Raw genomic sequence first — 22,402 nt, forward strand, 5'->3', positions numbered from 1 at the left:
CGGGGGACCGTCCGCAGAGATCCCGAGACCCCAGTCCACTTAGAATATCCTCTAGGTGCCTGAGCCCCGCTGAGTTGAACGCCCAGCCCCAGCCAGTGACTGGGAGTTCTCGGCTCTGGACCACTGCAGGTACACCTGGACACCTCCAACGTCCAGACTACAAAACCCTACCTAAACAGTGAACTCCGGGAAAGTGAGCTCATCTAACTGTAGGGACGGCAGGAGACCCTGAATCCTCAATTTCCAGAAGCCCAGTAGGACCTAGGTCCCCCAGATCCATCCAAACAGCCCCCTCCTCCCAGGGCCTCAAAGAACACTCGGGTCATCCCCGCCCTAGCCCCACATCCCCAACGCCGCAGACACACACACGAACTCGGCGGCCCCGGCTGGAAGATTTTGACTTTTATAGCAAACCATATTGTACAGACCCGGGGCCCAGGGGCCCAGCCCGGCTGGGTTCCCCACTTGCCCCCGGCCGGGCTGCCTCCTCCCCCTCCCCCAAGCGGCCCCATCCTCAAGCCTTTTGCGATTCCCAGGACCCCCTCCCCTCCGGCCTTTGGTCCGCCCAGTCCCTCCCCCCACCCGCGCACCTCCCTGTTACCTGAGGTATGTGGATAGATTCCCCCCTCCACTACATGGTACAACCTGGCTCCCCAGGGAGGCCTGGGCTGAGGGGGGGGGGGACCTGGCCCCGACCCCTCCCCCTGGCTCCCCAAACCCCGCCCTCGCAGTGAAGGAAGGGGCAGGGGAGGGCCGAGAGTCTGTTACTAAGTTCCCACGGCAACTAAGAGGGGCCCTTTCCAGCCTTAGCACTGGCTTTGGGAGGTGTCCATTGGCTGCTAATTCCATGGCAACCAGGAGTGGCAGTTCCCTGGGCAAATGGGATACAAGTTTCCATGACGATGAAAGAGTGGGAAGAGCCAAGCTGGAGGAGTCCCATCTTCTCCATCACTGGGCTGGCACCCCACCCCCACCCCCACCCCCACCCCCACCCCAGGTCAGGAGAGGTGGAGCTGCTCAATACAGTAAAGCAAGAGAGAGCCTGGGGGTAGTCCAGTCCAAACTGGGTGCCCACCAGTCCAGTCTCAGTCCAAGCTGGTCCTGTCCCCTCAAGCTCCGGCTCCCCCAGGTCCGAGATTCCCCCGGTTCAAGTAACACTTCAGTACAGATGAATGTTCAAGTATAGTGCGGGGAGGCAGGTAGGGGGCTGGGGTACCCCTCACCGCTCCCCAGGGCCGCGCCGAACAGCGGGTAGGCCCGCAGCCCCCACTCCTCACAATAGCTGCCATTGTCAGTGACGTTCAAGGAGTCAGGGCTGGGGGGAAGGAACTGAAATCTGGGGAGGGAGGAAGGAGAGGGGTGACCCCGAGGGGGTGCTCCTGCCCCCACCCCTCACTCAGCCCTGCCTTTCCCCTGGCTCCCCGAATCCCCTCATCTCCGACGTCTGGATCCCCAATTGCTCCTCTGGCTTCCCTTTTCGGGCCCCCCCCACCCCCCAACTCCAAGTATCTGGTCTTTGTTCCCTGAACCCTTGGTGGTCTGCTTTCTGCCCGCCCCCCACCCCCCCGCCCATCCTCCACCTCCCCCAGCCCCCTGGCTCCCAGTATCCTGTGTGCAGATACCCTTTCCCCATTCTCCCTCCCTCAGACTTGCACCTCTGCCCCCCTCCCACCATCCCTTTGGCTCAGCACCCCCCAGTACCTCTGACCCACTCCCCCCAGGGAATGGACAATGAAGCAGGTGGAAGGGGGAGGGGATGGGAAGGAGAGACCCCCAGAGATATCAGTGCAGGGGGTAGAGGGGGGGAGGCTGGCTCAAGTCCCTGGGCAGGAATCCCTAGTCATGAGGTGGGGAACCTGGCCTCCTGGCAGGGGTGAAATGAAGGCCTGAGGTCCAGGCTCCTGATGAGTCCTGGGGGAGGGTGGGGGGCACCCAACTAGCTGTCCTTGAGAAGCAGCTTCTCCTCTGGGCAGCGGAAGGGGCCAGGGGGCCCGGCGGCTGCCAGCCGGGCACAAGCTTCAGGGGAGAGCTGGCGGCAGGAGCGCAGGTCTAGGCGGCGTAGGCGCGGGCAGCGGCGGAACAGCGGGAGGCAGTGGTCCGTGAGGCGGTGGCAACCTGGGGATGGGGCAATGGCAGCTGAGACCAGGAAGGTGAGTAGCGGGTGGGCATGGACCACAGGGACCAAGAGGTTAGCAGGATGGACAGACAAGGGACCACGCTTACCGGCGAGGTTGAGGTGCACCAGGGTCTCTCGGAGCGGGGAGGTGGGGGCCGTGAGGAGGTGGACGCTGGGATCCCCAACGTGGGCGCAGTGGCTCAGGTCCAGGGCGCTCAGCTGGGGTGCGTGGCGCAGCAGAAGCCGCAAGGAGGCATCGGTCAGCTCCAGGCCGGCCAGGCGCAGCTCAGCTACCCCCTGCAGCCGCCCACGGCTCTCCGTTTGCCCTGGGCAGGCAGAGAAGAGGTCAGCCTCCTGGCTGCTGCCATCCCTGCACCAGCTGTGTCTCCACACTCATCCCTCACCACCCCCTAAACCTGCTCCCACTATAAGAGAACCTCGACTTGCATTCTCTATGTGGCTTGCTCTTCTCCCCCAAACACACACAACTCGACATCATTTCATCTGTCCAGTGCTCACACTGCCTCCTCAAGGAGGCCTTCCATGATTACTCCACCTGAAACTGCAACATTCCACATACTCAAACCCCTTCCCTGCACTTTTCCCTCTTTTTCTCACCATCTGACGTATTATGTATTTTTCCTCTTGTCCCACTAGAATGTCACTTCTATGAAGGCAAGAATTTCTGTCTGTCTTGTTCTTGCTCTGTGCCCAGGAATTGGGGCATAGGTGCTCAATATGTAACCACTCATCCAACAAATGACATCCCCGATGGAACTGCCATCCCAGCAGGCTCCTCTGGCACATCTCTCTCCTTCCACGATCAGTGGAGTCCCCATCTGGATCCCTTCACCACTGGGGCGACACCACTCCTGCCTGAACTCCTGCCCCAGCCTCTTCACTCACTCATCCAAAGAGAGCCGTTCTCAAATGCAAATGAGACCACATCCCTCCTCTGCTAAAAACTTTCCAAGGGCACCTCAGAGAAGTCCAATCTCCTTGGTAGAACATTCCAGTTCCTACAAGATCTCACCCGTCTCAGCTCCAAACTCCTCTCTCTCCCCGCCAAATACTTGGGCCAAACTCCACAGGGGACCCTACCCCAAGAGATTCTGCCTGGGGCCACCTGTGCTCAATCCCCTGCCTGGCCAGGGTCCCTGGCTTTCTGGTCTGAGCTCAGAGGTCTCCTCTTCCTCTATCTCCAGGGTAGAAGAGCACCCACCCCTTATCTCTGCACCCAAAGCTTTCCATTTATTGTATCTACCACAATCCTGCATTTCCGTTTTTGGTTTTTGTAACTTAACTCCCTTGGTGCACCAGCAGCCATTGCTTGAGCATGCACCGTGGGCCAGGCACCAACTAAGTGGCTGCCTGCTCCTAGGCCAGTGGCTCTCCAACTGGAGAGGCTTCTGCATCTCCCTGGCAGCTGGCCCCGCCCCCAGAGCTCAGGTAGTCTAAGGTGGGGCCTCAGAGTTTATTTTCCTAATACGTTCTCCAGGGAATTCCCTGGCGGTCCAGTGTTTACAACTGTGCGCTTCCACTGCAGGGTTCGATCCCTGATTGGGGAACTAAGATCCCGCATGCCGCCTGGTGTGGCCAAAAAAAAACAACCAAACAAAAAAAAAACAAGTTCTCCAGCAATGTTGAGCTGCTGGTCCAGAGACCACACTTTAAGAACCACAGCCTTGGGAAACAAGTTCTCTGATCATCATTCCTGTTTACAGATGAGAAAATTGAGGCTTCAAATCACTAAACAATCTATCCAAGATCTGAATTAACAGAGCCAGGACACGAGGCCTTGTGACTCTTAAGTCCAAACTCTTCCCACAGCGCTCTCTGCTTCCCAGACACCAGCCTAGCCCCTAAATAAACTAGATCAGATGTCACAAAGTCAGGAAGCTAGCCTACACAAGTGTTCTATGGTGTCTGCATAGTGCTAAAAATTTTCTCTGGGACTGATGCTACATAAAAGGACTTTTTTTTCTTTTTTTTTTTTTTTTTTTGCCACTCCACGTGGCTTGCAGGATCTTAGTTCACCGACCAAGGATTGAACCTGGGCCCTCAGCAGTGAAAGCTTGGAGTCTTAACCACTGGTCTGCCATGGAATTCCCAAAATGACATTTTTATAAAGAAATTTTTGATGTGGAGCTTTTCCTTGAAAAATTGTCAGCTCTGTCATCACTGGGCTACCCCTTTCACCTGATGATGAAAGCTGCATGGTGTACTCCCTAACGTCCTGCACCAAGCCCACCACTTCTGCAACCTGCCAGGCCACCAAGTCTGTGGGCACCTGACTTGGCAATCTCTGAATTCTACGTCTTTTTTTTTTTCTTTGCGGAGCTGAGAGCCTGGAAAGGGGATATATCTGCAGATGCCCTCAACCTCGGGCCACAGCTAAGAGCCAATAGAGGGAAGCAGAGGAAAGAGAGGTCACATGTGGCTGGGGCAGGAGAAGTGGGCGTCAGGGAGGATTTCACTGAGGTGGGCCTTTAAGCATTTGAACATGTGGAGAGGGAACATGGGAGGGAAGCGTAGCTAGGCAGAGAACAGCAGGGGCAAAAGCAAGGAAGTAGGAAAACTTTGTTTTGCTCCAGGAACGCTGCACGAAGCCAGGGAGCCAAGATGATAAAGGTGGGTGTAAAGTCCCAACGAGAATTTAGGCCTTGGAGGCCTGGACAGCTCACCTTTGCAAGCTCCTGAGAAAGGGGCTTAGACTGAAGTGAACTGAAGCAGGAGGAGATGGAGTCAGTCTGCCAGATAACCGGCACTTTCTCACCTCCTGGAACGCACTGTTCCCAATGCTCGGTCCAACTCCAGTAAGAGTGGGCAGTGGGTGGGTGCTCAGGTCTGGCTCTCAACCCCTCTGGGCCCCTGGGGCCTCATCCAGAAAATGGGAAAAATCCTAGTTCTTCCTCTACTCCCCTTCCAAGACTGCTGTGGAGGAGTATGGGGTGGGAAGAAGGGAGCCATGAAAGAGAGCTGTGAAAGCAAGGTGCTGGGGTGAGCGGATGGTCCTCACCCTCACAGAGCTTAAGAATCTTGTGGGAGGAAACTAATTTTAACCAAATCATTTCACAACTGTACAGTGATATGCTGGGAGGGGACTGTTCTCTAAAAGAGGGACTGTAATCTCAATGGGGGATAAGATCATGGAGAGCTTCTAGGAGGAAGTGACATTTACGCTGAGACCTGAAAGACAATTAGGTGTTCATCAGGTGAAGGAGGATAGAGCATTCTAAGCAAAGAGGAGTGGGCAAAGGCCCTGGGGCTGGAGGACACTTGGCAAGGAGGCTGAAGTGTAAGGACACCATAGGTCAGTGGGAGCCAGACCAGGCTTTATCGACTGTGGTAAAATACTGATCTTCATCCAAAGACCACCAGGGAGCAATGAGAACGAGTGTAGAACATGGGATGACGTGGACAGATCTGACCTTCTGGATAGTTCACCGGCTTCATTATGGAGAACAGACTGGTGGGGGCCAGAGAAGATGCCGTGAGTATCCCATCTCCTGGCTAGAGCTAGACAAAGAGCCCCAGGCCTCAGCATCCCCACCTCACGCCTCCATATGACCCCCAAAGTGACCAGGCCTGTGCTCACCTGACCAGCCTCAGTTCCCAACATCCCCCTTTGCCAATATGGTTCTCACATCCCGTAAAACTGTTTATTCCTGCCTCACACTCCCTGGGAAAACGCTGTCCCTTTCAGGACTCAGTTCAAATAGCACCCCCTCAGGGAGGGCTTCTCTCACTGCCTTCCTGCCCACCACTTGCCCCCCGCCCCCCGACCACAGCTCCCACCATGTCACGCCATAACCTTCTACTTCTGAGTCTCTCTCTTCCGCATGACTGGGGTTCCACCCGGGCGGGGAATGGGTCTGACTCAGTTTGAGGTCTCCAGGGCCCTACATAGGGCCGGACCCAGAACTATGTGTGCCATAAAGCTGACTTTACCTGGCGGGGGACTTGGGCCTGACCAGGTGAAGAGGTCTGGGCCTGACCAGGTGACTTGGGCCTGACCAGGTGAAGAGGTGGCTGGTCTGACTTGGGAAATGAAACTACCACCGCCACACAACCTCCCAAGTCAACTGGCTCTCTCTTTCTGCTCTGTTCCCTCAGCAAAATCCTTACCCTTTCACTGTAGGACAAGAGGATCTAGGGGCCAAATCTGTTGCTCAGTCATGTTTTTGCTGGGTCCACACATGAATTTTAAAAGAATCTGAATTAATTGCCATCATTTAAAAACCAGGATATTTCACAGAAAATCCTTATTTCTGGCTCCTCTTGACAGATGGAACTGACCAGCCACATCGGGCCTGCATTCTTCCACAGCGGTCACCGCTGCTCCCTCTGGCGAAGGCTCTCCAGTAGTGCCCGCCACACCCGGAGACTTCACTCACAATCCCCTGGCTTCTCCCAGAATTGTGTCATCCTCCTGTCCTGTATGTGTTTCATCCCATAATCATCTTCCCCCTAGAAGACAGGGGCTACATCCTCCTCATCCTGTTCCCTCAGCTCTGACCACAGGGCCCAGCTCACAGCAGGAGAGTGAATGAATGAACAATGGCCAAGCAGGGCCTGTCTACTCAAACTCATGTATCCTGTCCTTTCTTCAAATCCTTTAATACCTAGCAGGAGTCAGAAGAGACCTTGGAAGCCTCATACCCCCACCTTGTCTGACCCCCTTCTACAAAGGAGTGAACAGAGGCTGCACCTGGTTTGGTGTCTGGCGGAGGCAGCAGCAGCTCTCGGAGCTGGGAGTCTTTAACATCCTCGATCCAGCGGAGGTCCAGGAGCCGCAGGGCCGGCAGTGGGGCTGAACCCAGGGCAGAGACGGAGAGCCAGGAGCAGCCAGAGAGCACCAGCTCCTGCAGGCCTGGGGGCGACGGGAAACTGGTGCTAGGAGGACTCCGTCCTAGGCCTGTCCCCCTCCTCCCCCCAGTCCCACCTCACCACCTGGCACTACCTTGCAGTCGGTTCAGAAGCCACATGAGCTGCTTCTTGGAGACACCTGTCCAGCTGAGGTCCAGAGCTCGAGGCTGGCGACGAACCACACCACTAAGCATGGGCGGGGTCAGTGACTTCCGCCGGCTCAGGTCCATTCGAGGCCACAGACGCTTGTCGTAGCACCTGTCGGCCACAAGGGGAAGACAGAGACCTCAGTCCTCAGCTCTCAGGAAGCCCACAATTCCCCACCCCCATGCTAACCGGTTCACCCCAGCTCTCTCCTGGTCCATATAAGATAGCGGGGAGGACAGGAAGCCCCAGGACCCAGGCCAAGAGCATTGGGCTCAGGGGTCAATTCCATCACTAACTGGATGTGAGACCTCGGGCAAGTTCACTCCTCTCTCTCAGCCTCAGAGGCCTTGTAGAGATGACAGTCCAGACTCAGCCTGCCCACAAGGTTGTTGTAAGCTCAAATGGGGTTACTATAGTTAGTGGGACTTAACAGCTGCTAAAGCGTTCTGCCGTTCTGCCAAAGACACCCCCCCACACACACCGTATTTGATGGAGCCCCAAAGAGATCTTTCAGCAGCGCCCCATCCCTACCCTGGGCTTCTTATGGTGGCTGTGGGCACTTCTCATCCTCTATTAATTTCTGCCCTTGATTCGCGTCTGCCCATCCTGAGGACCAGCTGCCCAAGGCTTGACTTACAGCCCTAGTCTCTCTTTGATTACTGTATCCCTCCAACTAGAATGGAGGCTCCACGAGGGCAGCCCTGGTTTCTTCCCCTCAGCAGCCCCAGTGCCCAGCACTGGGCCAGGTGCATAGGACATTACCTGTTGCACATCTGTTGCATGAATGGATGATGCCAAGCCACTGTGAACCACTCAAAGCTCCCACAGAGCACCCCCTACAACACACCTCATTTATGGCTTCCCATTTATACACTCAGTCAGTGTTTATGGAAGGCCTAGTAGGTCCCAGGTATTGAAACTACAAAGACGAATGAGGCCTCAACAAGTGAAACAGGTTTGTTTGATCCTGACCCCAGCATTTCTGAGAGCCTTGACTAGGCCAACATGCAGAGACCTGGAAAAGGGCTTCCCAAACTTATTTTACCAGGGAACCCTTCCCCATCTCTCCCAAGGTCATCCACTAATACTTTGTAGTACACTGAAGTTCCTCAAGACTCAGTTTGAAAAGTTTCTTCTAGTACAGTAGTTCAAAGCCATGTCAGGAAATTCCCACTGGGCTAGATGAACTGTGTCAGAAGCAGCAGGGGTGAGCAGGGATGCGGGAAGCTGTCTCTTATCTCTCTCCCAGCCCCCATTCTGGAGGCTTTCCCTTCAAGAAGCCCTGGGCTGGGGCAGTGATGCTCAAACTCTAGTCATTCGCTATCCACTCATCTGCAGAACATGAATTTATGTTTAAATTGATTCCCCTCTTTGAACTTAAAACCAGTATTGTTTCACATAAATATGTTACCCTTAGAAATAAACACCATAATAACAGGCCAGGGTTACTAAATTCTAGCTAGGTGTTTCTGTGGCTCTTGGCTACTATCTAAAGACTATTTTTATTAAACAGGGAGATAAGTATTAGAAAGGTGTTAAAGATGTAATAGCACCCAATGGAGAGATTTCCTTTTCAAAACTATCAATAATGGAAGGATTAAGCCATGTTTTTGTGCCACTTACAACTGCCAGGCACACTCCAGAGTCCCGGGTGACATTTCTGGGAAAGTTGGAAGCACAGACACTAAGCCTTCAGTCTGAACAACTCCACCCCTCTGTCCCACCTGTCACCTCCTACCATTTCCCCCCTCTTCTAGCATTCTAGCCTCTCCCTCTCCTGGTTCCGTCCACTCAACCAATAAACATTTGCAAATCTCTCCAATTCTAAAAAGGAAAAGGAAAAAAAACAAACCCCAAAGTAACCCACCTTCAACCCAGCTTCTGCCCCTGGGTCCTTTTCTCCACCCTACTCCATCCAAAATCTCTCTGCTCACTCCGAACCCAGTCCTGAGTTCCAGCTCAACTGCCGCCACCACCTTGAAGCCCTCCTGTATCTTCCACGGCTAGAAGGGAACCCTTCCCCCTGGGGGCACACATAGGCCACCAACTGTTTCTATATCGTACTCCACAAGAGCCAGGCCAAACCACCTGCCCGCCTATAGACACACACTGTTTGGTGCCAACGCATTTTGGCACATGTGTGACTGACAGAAATGCCATCCACCCCAGATCACTCAGGGCTCAGCTCCAGTGCTTCCTCTTCCAGGAAGTCTCTCCTGACTTTTCCTGGCTGTAGCTAATTTGTCCCTTTGCCCTTAGATGACCAGAACACTGGGTTTAAACCTCAGAGTGGCAGCCAACAGTCACTGAGGGCCCTACTGATACTAAGTGTCCAGGCATGGAACAGTGAGAAAACAGGGGAGTATCAGCTAAGTCCACAGTAAGTAAGGCAACAAGGAACATGATAAGAGTCAATGAGAAACTGGGAGGGGGAGCTTCCCAGGGAGAAAATGCCTGATCTGAGACTTTAAGGAAGGCAGTAGTTAGGACTTCCCTGGCGGTTCAGTGGTTAGGACTCTGAGCTTCCACTGCAGGGGGCACGGGTTTGATCCCTGGTCGGGGAACTAAGATCCTGCCTGCCACGCAGCACGGCAAAAAAAAAAAAAAAGGAAGGCAGTAGTTATTCCGGTGAGGGGAGGAAGATGATGTGAGTTCCAGATGAGGAAGAACCAGTATCCAGGCCCAGTGCACAGAGAGAAAACGGAGAGCTCTGAGAACCTGAGGCAGCAGGAACAAAGGGCAATTCATCATCTCCCCTTAACGATGAGGATGACGATGACAGTCACTCTAGCACTAACATCTGGTGTTCACTGAGGGTTTACTGCATTCTGTGCACTAAGCATTTAACCTCACAACAGCCCTAGGAGGTAAATACTAGTCTCCTTTTTAGAGGTAAGGAAAATGAGGCCCAGGGAGGTTAAGAGACTTATTCAACGTCCCACAGCTATTAGTGGTAACAGAGCCAGGTTGTAAACCAGGCTAGTCTGGGTCGAGAGCCTGAATTCTGAAGTGGAGAAGAGGCAGGGGTGAGGCTAGAGGAGGCCCAGGGTAGGGGTGCCGTGGCAAGGAGGGCTGGAATGCCAGGCTGGACGGCTGTGGCCATAGAGCTCAGAGGTGAGGAGTGTGAACCATGGGGATCTAAATCCCAGCTCTGCCACCTCTGTGCTTTGAGTGACCTTAGGCAAGTCACTTGCTCTCTCTGGGCCTCCGCTTTCCATACCATAAAATGGGGTAAAGGCAGCACTTATTTCAAAGGTTTGCTGCATAAATGAAGGGAGAGGAAATTAACTATACTTCCATTTTTTTAAAACAATGATTGAAAAAAATTAAATGAAAGACGTTAAAAAAAAGAAGAAGGGAGATAGTGCAGGACCCTTCTGAAGGGCTTCTCTAAAAAGAAGAAGTGTTTAGTGTAGTCACTGTGCGTGTCCAGATGTCCAACGGGACGGTGGAAGTTCGTTGCGAAAGTGACAGGGAGCCATGGCCAAGTTCCTTCTAGACTAGAGAATGACACTTAGGCAAGAGGTCAGAAGAAGTCTGAGGCCAAAGCATACATCAAGCCAAGGGAGGTAGAACTTTATGTTCAAATGCCTTACCCCATTCCCTTTCCCCCTGACTCAACACCCCTGACCAAGTCAGCACCCTACTAAGCCCACCTCCAAATCCCCAAATTCGAGTACAAAACCTCCCTCTTGCAGAGGCCCTCTGGGGCCACAGAGCCAGACCAGCCCAAACTGCCACCTGTAAGGAATGCACAGCCTCCTGGCTCCAACCGAAGACAGTTCTTCCTTCTCAGCTCTCTGGACTCCCTGCTGCCACCGCTGTCCTCCAATCTGTCCACCTCTAAGTCTTTACTCCTAACCCTAACTGCCTTGAACCTGGGGTCTAGTTCCTTCCTTGCTCATTTCCTCCAAAGTCCCAACCCTCTTCCCTGCGACTCAGCAGCTCCCCCAGGCCTTGTCCACCCGCCCTCCCTCCGCTCGCCTGGGCAGATCACTCTGCCGCCCGTTTCCAAGAGAAGATGAAAGGCACCAGACAGGAAAGCCTGCAACCTCCTGCTCTCCCACCTACAAATTTCTCTCCCACTCCACCTTCACTACCTCTTTCCACATTCTATCCTGATTTCCTCACTTTCATTCATTCACTCATTCAACAAGTGTTTTTTCAGTACCTACTGTATGCCACGTATCTTAGAAACTAGGGACACAGCAGAGAACAAACAGATCAAGTCCAACCTCAACTCCAGGCGAATTGGCTCCAGTGCCCTCACCCCCACGTAGCACAGCCAAAGATATCAACGTCTCCTTGTAGCGAAATCCAACTGCCACTTCTAGTCCTTGGCCTCTCATGACCTCTCGTCAACACCCGACCCTGCTCGTCACTCACTCCTTCCTCAGCCTCTCTCCTTCAGGACACACTCGTGCCCTCGATCTCTCTCTGCCTGTTCTTTCTCTAACTCACAAATGCTGACATTCTGATTTCTGCCCTCTTCCTTGAAGTCGCTACCTATAGGTTACAAACTCCCGAACTTGGATATTTCTTTTAAGCATCAGACTTGTACATCCAGCTGCTCTCTCTCCTGTTTGTTCCTGACTGGCTCAAAGGCCTTTCAGACCAAACACGGCAAATCTGAGCTCTTGGCTTTATCCCGGAACCTGCCCCTCCTCAGTACTCCCAAGCCTGGGCCATGGCATTGCTGCCCACCCAGGCTCATGGACCAGAAACTCAGTTGAGAGTCACCCTGCTGCCCCCACAGCCATTTAGTCACCAAATCCAAGCCATTCTGCTTCTTAAAAAGTTCCCAACTCCAGTCCCTCCTCTCCATCCTCACTGCCCGTGCTTCTGTGCCTACGCTGGCAGAGCCTCCTGACTGGTCCCACTGTGCCCCACACAGGCCCTTGCTCCGCCTTCCCCTCATCCTTCTCATCAAAAGCCACTACTTTATCGAGTGTTTAGCACCCTTCAGGTGCTGTGCTGAGTGTTTTGCAAGAACCACCTCATTTTATCCCTACAAGGTATTGATATGAACCCAGACTACAGACAGGAAAAGGGAGTCCTTGACAGGTATAGTTATCCAGCCATGGCCATTTCATCCAGGAAGTGCAGGAATCACAGCTGATGACACCCATGGGTGCCAGACTCCAGGGCCCAAGCTGGAAACCACCGTCCAGTCCAGCTTCTCTGCTTCGTCCACCTCCAGTCACAAGTCTCCCCTTGAGGCAGAAATCAGGTCCTCTTAAAGCTCTGGATCCCACGTGCCAAACACAGGGCTGGCCCTGAAGAAGAGGCCTCAGCAAACATTTCCGCAATTATTACTTGAGGCAAGGGTGGAGATCCCCAGCAACTGCTGTAACTATTTGCTTCTATGTTGCAGTTTGACTGGGAGCTCTTCAAGGGCACAGATCTGTGTTCTGAGGATGTAAAAGTCTATGCTTTCAGTAAATATTTGTAGCTGAGTGAGTAATAATGATTGCTGTTAAGGCACTGAGAAGTTTCTCTTTCCTAAGTACTGTCCTCAATTTTTTTATGTATATTAGCTTACAAAAACACTAGGAAGTAATAAATGCCTTGGTTACCCTGTTTTAACAGATGATGAAATTGAGGCATAGAGAAGTTAAGGGAACTAGCCCGAGAGCATACAGCTCATCAGAGAAAGAGTAATTCACCTACAGGTAATTTACCTCCAGAGCCTACCTTCCTCTCTTCTTAGCTATATAGCTTCCCCAGAGACCAGAAAGTATGAACAAGCACCCCAAAATCCTTAGGAAAAGGACTGGGGTTTGAGGTCAGCCACTAACTGCACTGTGCTTTCAGGTGTCCCTCATTCCCCCACCTCGCAGGGCTGTTATTATGAGGAACACATCAGCTAATGTTTACAAAGTGCCCAACAGGATGCCTGGCCCACAGTAAGGGCCTGGGAAAGAGTCTGGATTTACTCATTTAATAAAATGTTTTTTGAGCACCTACACTACCCTTTGTCCTGTGCTGAGAACATGAAGCTGAAACAGATACAGTATCTGCCCTAAACAGTTTCATGGGAACATGAAAGTGAATGAAGGTTTGTCAACATGCAGCAAGCCTCTATGTGCTCTTTTTTTTTGGGGGGGGCGGTATGGAGGGAAGAGTGTTGTAGGAGTTTGATGGAGAGGTGGGGGGGTTGCCAAGGGCAGGACCAAAGAGGAAGACCAGGGGTTTGGGAAGATGACCACCATTTCTGTAGAAACAAGACTCAGAAAGCAGTGAGGGGCTTCCCTGGTGGCGCGGTGGTTGAGAGTGCGCCTGCCGATGCAGGGGACACGGGTTCGTGCCCCAGTCCAGGAAGATCCCACATGCCGTGGAGCGGCTGGGCCCGTGAGCCATGGCATCTGAGCCTGAGCGTCCGGAGCCTGTGCTCCGCTACGGGAGAGGCTGCAGCAGTGAGAGGCCCGTGTACCACAAAAAAAAAAAAAAAGAAAAGAAAGCAGTGGGGAGATGGGAGGAGGGCAGGCAGAGGGTGCTGGTGGTGGCTCCAGGCCACAGAGAAGTTCCAAGCAGTATCAGGAGGCCCAAATATGGCTGCCTCTGGGAGGACAGAGGCCACTCGGCAAAGGGCTTTCTTATGGGTAAGTGGGACCAATAATAAGACTGTCCTCAGCAGAGAGAGGTGAAAAGCAAGTGAGATGATGCAGGCACAGCAGTCAGCACTATGCTTGGCACGTACTAAGCACTCATAAATGACAGTTATTAAGAGGAAGGGTTCTGGAGCCAGAAGGACTGGGCTCAAATTCCTGGTTCTACTGCTTCCTCTCCACATGACCTTGACCTCAGCTTCATCTGAAGAATGGGATAACAGTACCCACCTCACAAAGTTGTGAGGGTTCAGTGACCTCATATATAAAAAGCAACCTGTACATAGTCAACACGGAAGTACCACACCGCAGTATGTACATCCTGCAGAAACATTATCATTACAAAAACAAGGCCCAGGGAGGCTCTGGGATCTGTTACAGGTCACACAGCAAGCGAGGAGCGTGTGGGCAATGGAATCCAGGCCTGTCCAGGCCACTCACCAGCGGCTCCAAGTCCGGCAGACTCGCATGCAAATGCATAGCTCTCGGGGCCCGAGGTGCTGGAAGACTCGAAGCCAGGCGGCTCGGGGCAGGGGGTGGTCGGATCCGGCAGCCAGAGGCAGCGTGTCGGGCTCGGGGCTTCGAGGTGGGGGCCGCACCACGTGCCGCTCCAGCTGTGGGGGCCGGGGCGGGGGGGCGGGGCCCAGGGGCCAGCTGAGGAGGGGTCCCCCACTGCCAGGGCGCACAGCCCGCCGCCCCCCGCGGTTCTCCTTCTCGCCTGAGCTGCCCCGGGCTGGCCGTCGCCCATTCCGGGCCTCCCCAGGAGCCTCATCCTCACTCAGGGATGTGCCTGACGAGTCGGAGTCCGAGTCGGAGTCTGACGAGGACGAGGAGGTGTCAGGCACCCGCTCCAGCAGCTGGCACATCCGCTTGAAACGCTCTAGCTTCTCCCTCTGGGGTGATGGGGACGGCACCGCCGGGCCCTCCGCAGAGGCCAAAGGCGGCTTTGGTTTCTGCGGGGAGAGAGGAAGGCTGTTCTAGGGCCTGACACATACCTCCCCACCCCCTATCCCTGAGGAGTCACCAAGGGATGAACGGCCCGAGGGACAGTCCTGAGTTCCAGCCCTGGCTCTGCTCCTGAGTGACATGAGGCCTCAGTCAAGCCATGGCCCTCTCTGGACTTTTCACTTTCCTTATCTGTCACATGAAGGCGCTGATCCAAAGAATTAAGTCTTATGGGTCTCACTAGCTTATGGGTTTCCAAAAGCAGTGAGGTGTGGAGAACACATACAGGTCTAGTTTTGAGTACTGGCTGGGCTATCCATTCTGTGTGACATTGGGAAGCCCCTTTCTCATCATCTACAACATGGAACGCTGGACCAGACAATTTCAAGTGTCTCTTCAATGATGTAAGAGTAACAATGACTGTCTGGCCCTGGGTGGAGCCTCCCAACCTGACACATGACATCCTCACAGTGCTGGGATGGAGTGGGCAACTTGGGCCACTCTTTTTAGACATGAGGAAACTTAGGCTCAGAGACTATGGGACTTGCCCAAGGTTACAAACTGATAAATGGCAGAGGCAGAATTTGAACACAATCAGGCAGACCCCGGCATTCAATGTGTCAGTGCAAAGTGGCATCTGAATTTTAGCTTTGCTGTGTGACGTTGGACAAGTCTTTAAACCTCTCTGGGCCTTATTTCCCTAGAATCTAGTACATTTTCAGTTTACAAAGCACGTTTACTTTAATGTCATTAAACAGCTCGGTGGCATAGATGGGGTAAGGGAGGTAGTATCATCTCCATTTCACAGATGAGGAAACTGAGGCTCAGAGCAGCTGACAAGTTGCCAAGACCAATCAGGGAGTCAGTGGCTGAACAGGGATTTGAACTCAGTTCTTTCCCCTTTAAGGTCTGGAAAGACATGGCAAATGGGTCAGATGATACCCCAAGGGTTCTTGGGAAATCCGGGGCTCTTGTGGCCTGGCCCCAACCCACTCTCCCCCTCCACTCTTCCCAGAGGCCCAAATGCCCATCATGGTCAAGTGGGGCTGGGGCAGGACAACGTAGGCAGGAAGGGACAGATTTCTGTCTTCAGGGTGGAGGGTGGGGCAAGGAAAGGTGGGAAGGGGAGGGAGGAGGTCCCCGGCACACCTCCCAGTTCTCGGGAGGGAGCCCAGGGTGGCAGGACGAGAAAGCCTGGCTTGGATTCAGAACCCTGGGGGGCAGAAGGCCGGGGCCGCCTGGGTCCGATCCTCGGAGGAGGCAGGCATCTCCACCCACCTTCTTCAGGTGCCTCTCTCGGCCTCCTTTCACCTACCAAGGCAAGAAGGAGATAGGGGGAAAGGGACAGATGCCATTAGCCCCACACTGTCCACAAAACTAAGATCTATGCTCTCCTCTTAGACTACAAATCCCAGAAGCCCCCATCTCAGGGAGAACTCTGAGCATGCTCACCTTGTAACCAGTATCTTGGCTCACTGAGCATGCTCTCATCTCCTCTTTCTTCCCCCTCAGGCCCTTTCCAGCCCCTCCTTCCTCCTCTGCAGCAGCTAATTTGAGCATGCTCTCTGCCTCTTCCCTAAAGCACCCAAAGCTTTCCTGTCCAGTGCCATTTGCCTCTCACCTGTACCTCTCCACCATACTGAGCACGCACCATCCTCCCACCAACAACTCCTGAACTACATCTCCCTACAATCCCTGGGGGAAACCCATGAAGCACTATCTCCCAGGGCCCACTCCCCTCTAAAAGGAACAGGACTACAGCTCCCAGAATCCCTTAGGCTGGACCTAGTGAGCATGCTCCCTGGCTCACCTTTTTCCTTGGGGTAGGGGGCTCATTCCCTGCCTCCCTCTCCTTTCTTTTGGGGGGCCCAGGCACGTCCTCTGGGGGGGGCCCAGCAGGTAGGGGACCCTTGCGCCTGGGTGGGGGTGGTGGAAGTGGCGGCTCCTCCGTCAGCTTCCATCCACTCCCCAGGCTGGCGCCCTCCTCGCCGTTGTCAGCCCTGCGACGGCCTGGTCCCTCACCTGAATCCTGGGGAGATGGAAGCTGGGGGTGAGGTTCTGCACAGATCCCCAACCTCCCGCCTACCCAGAGCCTAGCACCCAGACAAGCCCCAGCCCCTACCTTGCTAGTCCGGCCTTCCTGGGTGCAGCGAGGGCACTCCCAGCAGTTGGGGATCTCTGCATTGATGACACCCTCAGCCTTCCCCATCTGCAGGCAGAGGGCAGGGAGTGGATGTCAGGTGCCAGCAAACTCAGAGGCAGCCTAGCCCACCTCCTTGCTCCCCGACCATCTGCCCTACCCCAGCCTCCAGGGTCCCCAGGGCCATCACCTTCAGGCAGCCAGGGTGGACGATCTCATTGCAGATTGTACACTCCATGAGACTCAAACCAAATTTCTCTTCCTCTCCCTCCACTGTGTCCTCCTTCCCAGCCTCCCCACACAAGAGGCATACAGCTGTGTGTGGGAGCACAGGCTGTCGGGGGAGAGAGGACGTCAGGGACCCCAAAAGCAAGCAGCAGGAGAAAGACCCTTCTTTCTGGGGATCCTGGCCAGCTGCTGGATGAGGTTCAGAACCTGTGGGCCACATTGGGTCAAATCCTGAATTTGCTCCTTTTTGGCAGTATGACCTTGAGCAACTGATTTAACCTCCTTACATCTCTGTCTCTCCATCTGTAAAATGGGGCTAGGAATTTTTTTCTTGCAAGACTGTCATGAAAATGAGATAATGCAAGAAATGTAGTTGATACATAGTTGTTATTACTGCTGTGATCGTTGCATCTGGATCCAGGGCCTTTGTGACCCTGAAATTGTAGCTGGCTTTGGGAAAGGAAGAAGACTGTAGGCAAACGTGACAATAATACCCAGAGAGGGCTGGAGGGAACACAGCAGCAGCTCGGGGTGATTCTGAGTTTGCTCAGTGAGCAGCACAAGGATTGCCCTGGACCCCACAATAAACCCGGTTTTGGCAAGACCCCTGGGACCACTAAAGGCAGCTGGCTGGTCCTAGAAAAAGGAGAGTGGCCTTCAGACAACATGAGTTTGGGAAAATCAGTGGTAATATTGAATCATATCGAGAAGGTTGTGAGGCAGGTTCAAGGAAGCAGCAGGTGGGGAAGAAGGAAGGAAAGTGAGGCAAGGGTTGGGGGAGAAAGGAGGAAAAGGGAGGGGCTGTGGGGTAAAGAGACCAACAAGGAAAGAGTGGCTGCAGGAAAAAAGGGAGGTGGCGGCATGAGGGGGACATAGGATGCAGCTGGCTCCTCATGGCTGCTGGGGAAGGACCACTCTCTGGAGCCCTGGGAAGCTCAAAGGATGAGGAAGCTGGGAGGAAACCCATGTTTCTTGGATACCTACTGTGTGCTGGGCCTTGTAGCAGCTACATTCATATCCATGCTGTTTAACCTTTACAACTCAGCAAAGGAAACATTTCACAGAGAAGGTACCTTGAGGTTCAAAGTGATTTGCTCAAGGTCACACAGCGGGTAAGACTGGCCTCAAATCCAAGACCACTCTAACAGGTGAAAGGACGCTAAAGAAAGCAAAGACCTATTCACAGGGCCAGCTCTGGGAAGGGGTACGAGAGGGCCTGAGCTTTCTATGGGCCTGTACCTCTGAAAGTTGGGAAAAAGGTGAAGGTACAGCGTGGGATGGATTCTTCTGTACACCCTAACACTGGCCCCAGCTTGAAGCTGAGGACAAAAACAGGCCTGGCGAATATTTGAACAAGCCAGTGAATGAATGAGTGAACAAACAGCAACTTTACATTACACTCTAAGGAGTCACCACCAGCCACCCAGAAAGGTGCTGGCGCTGGCTGGGGAAAGGTGCCCGGAGCCCCAGGCGTGCCCGATACGGCGGGGGCAGAACTCACGGCAGTGCACTGCCGGAGCAGGCACGACTGCTTCATGCGCCCGGGCCCCCCAAACTTCTTCATGTCTCGGCAGAAGTGGCAGTCCCCGCACTCAGTTCGCACACAGGCCCGGCAGCGGCGGCAGCGGGTTCGGCGTCGGCGCGCTCCGGCCCCCGGCCCCCGGCTGCTCGACGACATTGGGGGCGTCAGCAACGCCGAGGGCTGTGGGTGGAGGGTGGCAAGGTCAGGGGCCCACTGGGGCCCTGGCCGGGGAGACTCCTGGCAGCTTCCCCCACTCCTAGGCAGCCAGAGCTTGGCTTCCTACCCAGGGAGACAAGGAACAAGGTGTCCCTCCTGCAGGGGGTGAGGGGAACCACTCCGTCTAGGCAAGGCTGCTCTCTCCCTGAAGCAGCTCACCCGGGCCCTCTGGGAGCCCCGAGAACTGGCTTCCTGAGCTCACTCCTGCTCTGACACTTCATCGTGCCCCCCTGCCTAGGCCAGGGAGGACGAAAGGACACTGAGAGGGACATGGGCCCTCTCCACTGACATCCCCACAGCAAAGCTCCTTGGAAAGCCAGGGGCTCCTTGTCTGTGGAGTTACCTTAGACAGGTCCCAACTCTTCCCGTTACCCAAATGTGCTCCAGCCCATGCGCTCCCCAATCTAAAATGCCCCAGATTTAGCTCCCAAATACCCACAGATTCCAGGGTGGAAGCTCCAGACCTTTCCTACTCCCTCTCTTCTCTCTTTCATAAGCTACTAACACCCAATCTCTCTTCCCCTAAAATCTAGATTTCCTCACCGGATTCAATGGTATCCTTCTTCCCTAACCCTGTCCCTAAAGAGTCACTGTTGCCCAACTTCCCAGTGCTCGGAAACCCTCCCTGAGATGCTGCTTCAGAGCCCCTCCTCAGCCAAAAATCTCAACTCCTCTGCTCCCCACAGAGCTCCGTCTGCTCTAAGACAGCCTCCTCATGGGTCTCTCAGGTCAACCTGGGCAATCTCCCAGATTCCCTGGGATTCTCGAATCCAGCCTGACATCTCCACAGAACTCACGATGGGCTCAGTCCTACATGTGCACCCCCCCCCCAGCTTCCCAAGCTGCTTTCCACCCCTAATTGTCTAGAATCCCTTGGGCTCCCCTTCCCAGGGAAACCAGATCCTCCAAGATCCCATACAGACTCAGCAGGCCTGGAGAGTCTCTTTATGGCCAGAGTCTTACCCCAGCTTCCCCCTTTCCAGGGACTTCCAGACCCATCCATGGGGGGAAGGGGCCCTCCAGCGCTCCAGGGGAGGGGCCTTGGAGGGCGGCGACTGCAGGCGGGGATGGGGGTCTGCAAGGGGAAGCAGGGTCTAGGAAGGAAGGCCAGTTCCCCAAGGTTGAGAGATAACAGGAAGGAGGATTAGAGATGAGGAGTTTGGAGCAAAGAGAGGGTGAGGCTGGGGGCGGGTAAGGTAGAGAGAGGCCGGGCGGAGGATGAATGGGACTGGGAGCTGCCCAGGTCTGGGGGTGAGGAGGAGCCGCATGAACCCACCTCACACGTGTCCCGGGAGCCATCTCTCCCTTCTCGGCAGCTCCCGGCGGGTCGGCGGCCATCGGCGGCGGGGGGGCCGGGCGGCACGGGGCGCGAAACGCTCAGAACGCCGGGGTCCACGGCCCCCCGAGGGCGCTCGGCCCCTCCCTCCGGCGGAGGCCGGGACGGCGGCGAGTGGAGATGGGGGGCGCCGGGGGCGAGGCCCTCCCACGGGCTGCGGCGCGGCCCTTCCAGGGGGAGGTCCTGCTCTGGGGGGCTTAGTCCCTCAGCCCCCCCAGGCCAACGGGGGCTCCTCGGGCGCAGGGTGCACAGCTTCTGCCCGGGCCCCACTCAGTCCGGGGGTCCGAGTCCCAGCTCCCCTCCCCCCACCCCGCCCCGCCTCGCCTCTCCCCGGCGCCCCTGACCCTTTAACTGGCCCCTTCCCGGCCCCCACGGCCCAGGGGTCCTGGGCCAGGCCTGGGCCCCCGCACCGTTTCCGGGGTTCAAGCCCCGCCCACCGCCGGTTCCCGGGGAGGGGGGGGTCCCTGTAACCTGCCCCCCTCCCCTGGGCCCGCCCCTGGCCTGCGGCCCCCTGCCCGACTGCTACGGGGCGAGCAGAGGGGGGTGAAGGAAGCTGCTCGGCCCCGCCCCCCCAGCCTGCGCGCGCCCCCGCCCTCTCCCCTTCCCCCCAGCGCGCGACCCTCCGGAGATAGGGATTTAAATAAAATTTGAATAAATCCCCTTCCTCAAGCAGGAGGCTGGAAGGAAAGGATGGAAGGGGGCAGGAAAAGGGGGAGGGGGCAATTGGGGTGTCTCAGCCCCCCTGGTCCCCCGGCCCCGCGCTGCTTCGGCCCGGGGCCCTGGCCGCCTCTCTCATCCCTCCCGAGCTCCTTCCTCCTTCCTCCTCTCTTCCCCCTCCCCTCTCTCCTCCTTCCCTCCTCCTCCTCCTCTTTACTCCCTCCTTCTCCCAGAAGAACCCCGCCCCCTGCCCCCTCCTTCCCCCACCACCTCCACTTTCCAGGACTAACACGCGCAGGGCACGACGGGACTCGTGGTCCTGCGGACGCTGGTGCCACCGTGGGAACAATGGGATGTTGGAGCCAGCGGGGACTACAAACAAGATGGTGGAGGACGTGCCAAACCGGGAGCCGAGGGTGCCGGGAGTTATAGTCCGGTTGCCCCGAGGCTCCCCGTTGCAGAGCATAGGGCAGCGGGAACGATGACTACAAACAACATGGCCTTCTTCCCCGGCCCGACCTCCTTCCCAGGCACTCACACGCCCTCCTGTCCACAACCCTCCGCGTCTGTGGTACCTGACGGGAGTCGCAGTCCATCTGCTGCCTTCCCGTTGCCATTTCTACTCGTCAGGAACAATGGAAAGGTGAAAAGGAACGAGGACTACAAGCAAGATGGCGGAAGAGGGGCGGACACCTGACTAGTAGTCGATCTTATGAGGTGCGATGGGAATAGTAGTTTCTTGGCCTTCTAGCGTTCCTTAAGAATGGCGGATCCAGGAGGATAAGGAGACTACCATAAAGATGGCAGGCTACCTAGCCTCTCCCCATCGCCTCATTCTACCACCTTGGCCATCTCGCCCGCCTGTAATACCGAAATCCCCATCCCGTTGGCGCAGAGCCTGACGGGAGTTGCAGTCTTCCCTGCTCCCCTCTATTATCTTCGGTCGAGACAATGGAAGGGGAAAGGGGCGGGGGCTACCAGCGAAGATGGCGGCCGAAGGAAAGGGGAGACGGCGACCTGGGATTTGTAGTCCATGCGCTAAGACTACTCCCTACGGAAACGGGGGAAAGGACTACAATAAGATGGCGGCCTCTGCGCCAGTGCCTGCTGGGGGACGTAGTCCTTTCCTTAGCGCTACAGAGAAAGGACGTGGGCTGTTGAAATATGCATCACGGCCGACACGCTAAATTGAGAGCGGACGGAAACAGAGGGTCTCTTTCCTTCTATCCCCGCCACCCCCTTCTGAACGACCTGCCGGGAAATGTAGTCTCATGCCTTCACTCGCTAGTAGCGGGGGAGAATTTATGTCACCAGTGGGGATCAATGCGGGTGAGGGAGAAAGACGTCCGGGCGATCCAGGAATATATAATATCCGCCTCCCCGTGTGGCGAGGACTTCATCTTTCGGGGGAAGGCTCTTAAAGGAAAGCAACAGAAATCAGTGTTGTCGGGACAAGGGGGGCGTGGTTCTGGCCGAAAGTACCATTACGCTGTTGTCCCTTGGAAAGCTTCGGCGCCTCACACCCGTTGCTTGTTCCCCCAAACCTCAGAGAGTCGGTAGCTTCCAAGTCGTGAGAGCTCCAGGGGAAAGGCTCTGGAGTCATACAAAATCCCCGCCC

The 22,402-nt window shown here is 55.3% G+C and overlaps 1 protein-coding gene across 4 annotated transcripts; it reads right to left on the reverse strand.

Annotated features, from left to right (window-relative positions):
* Positions 1-1,575: 1,575 nt before the first annotated feature.
* FBXL19 (F-box and leucine rich repeat protein 19) lies at positions 1,576-21,401 on the reverse strand (the record flags this gene model as incomplete). 4 transcript variants are annotated; one of them, XM_082670944.1, is made up of 11 exons in its annotated part: positions 1,576-2,115; positions 2,224-2,442; positions 6,828-6,989; positions 7,080-7,243; positions 14,182-14,693; positions 15,964-15,996; positions 16,496-16,714; positions 16,808-16,894; positions 17,016-17,159; positions 18,555-18,755; positions 21,360-21,401. In XM_082670944.1, 11 exons carry the CDS (start codon positions 21,399-21,401, stop codon positions 1,937-1,939), a joined length of 1,962 nt encoding a protein of 653 aa, XP_082527070.1. In that variant the 3' UTR covers positions 1,576-1,936. The 4 variants fall into 4 exon arrangements, with proteins under 4 accessions (XP_082527070.1, XP_082527067.1, XP_082527069.1 ...); XM_082670941.1 differs by having other exon boundaries at positions 15,835-15,996; XM_082670943.1 differs by lacking the exon at positions 21,360-21,401 and adding an exon at positions 20,068-20,153 and having other exon boundaries at positions 15,835-15,996.
* Between the last annotated feature and the right edge of the window lie 1,001 nt (positions 21,402-22,402).

This window comes from Grampus griseus, assembly GCF_964374135.1.
Source record: "Grampus griseus genome assembly, chromosome: 14".
NCBI lineage: Eukaryota > Metazoa > Chordata > Mammalia > Artiodactyla > Delphinidae > Grampus > Grampus griseus.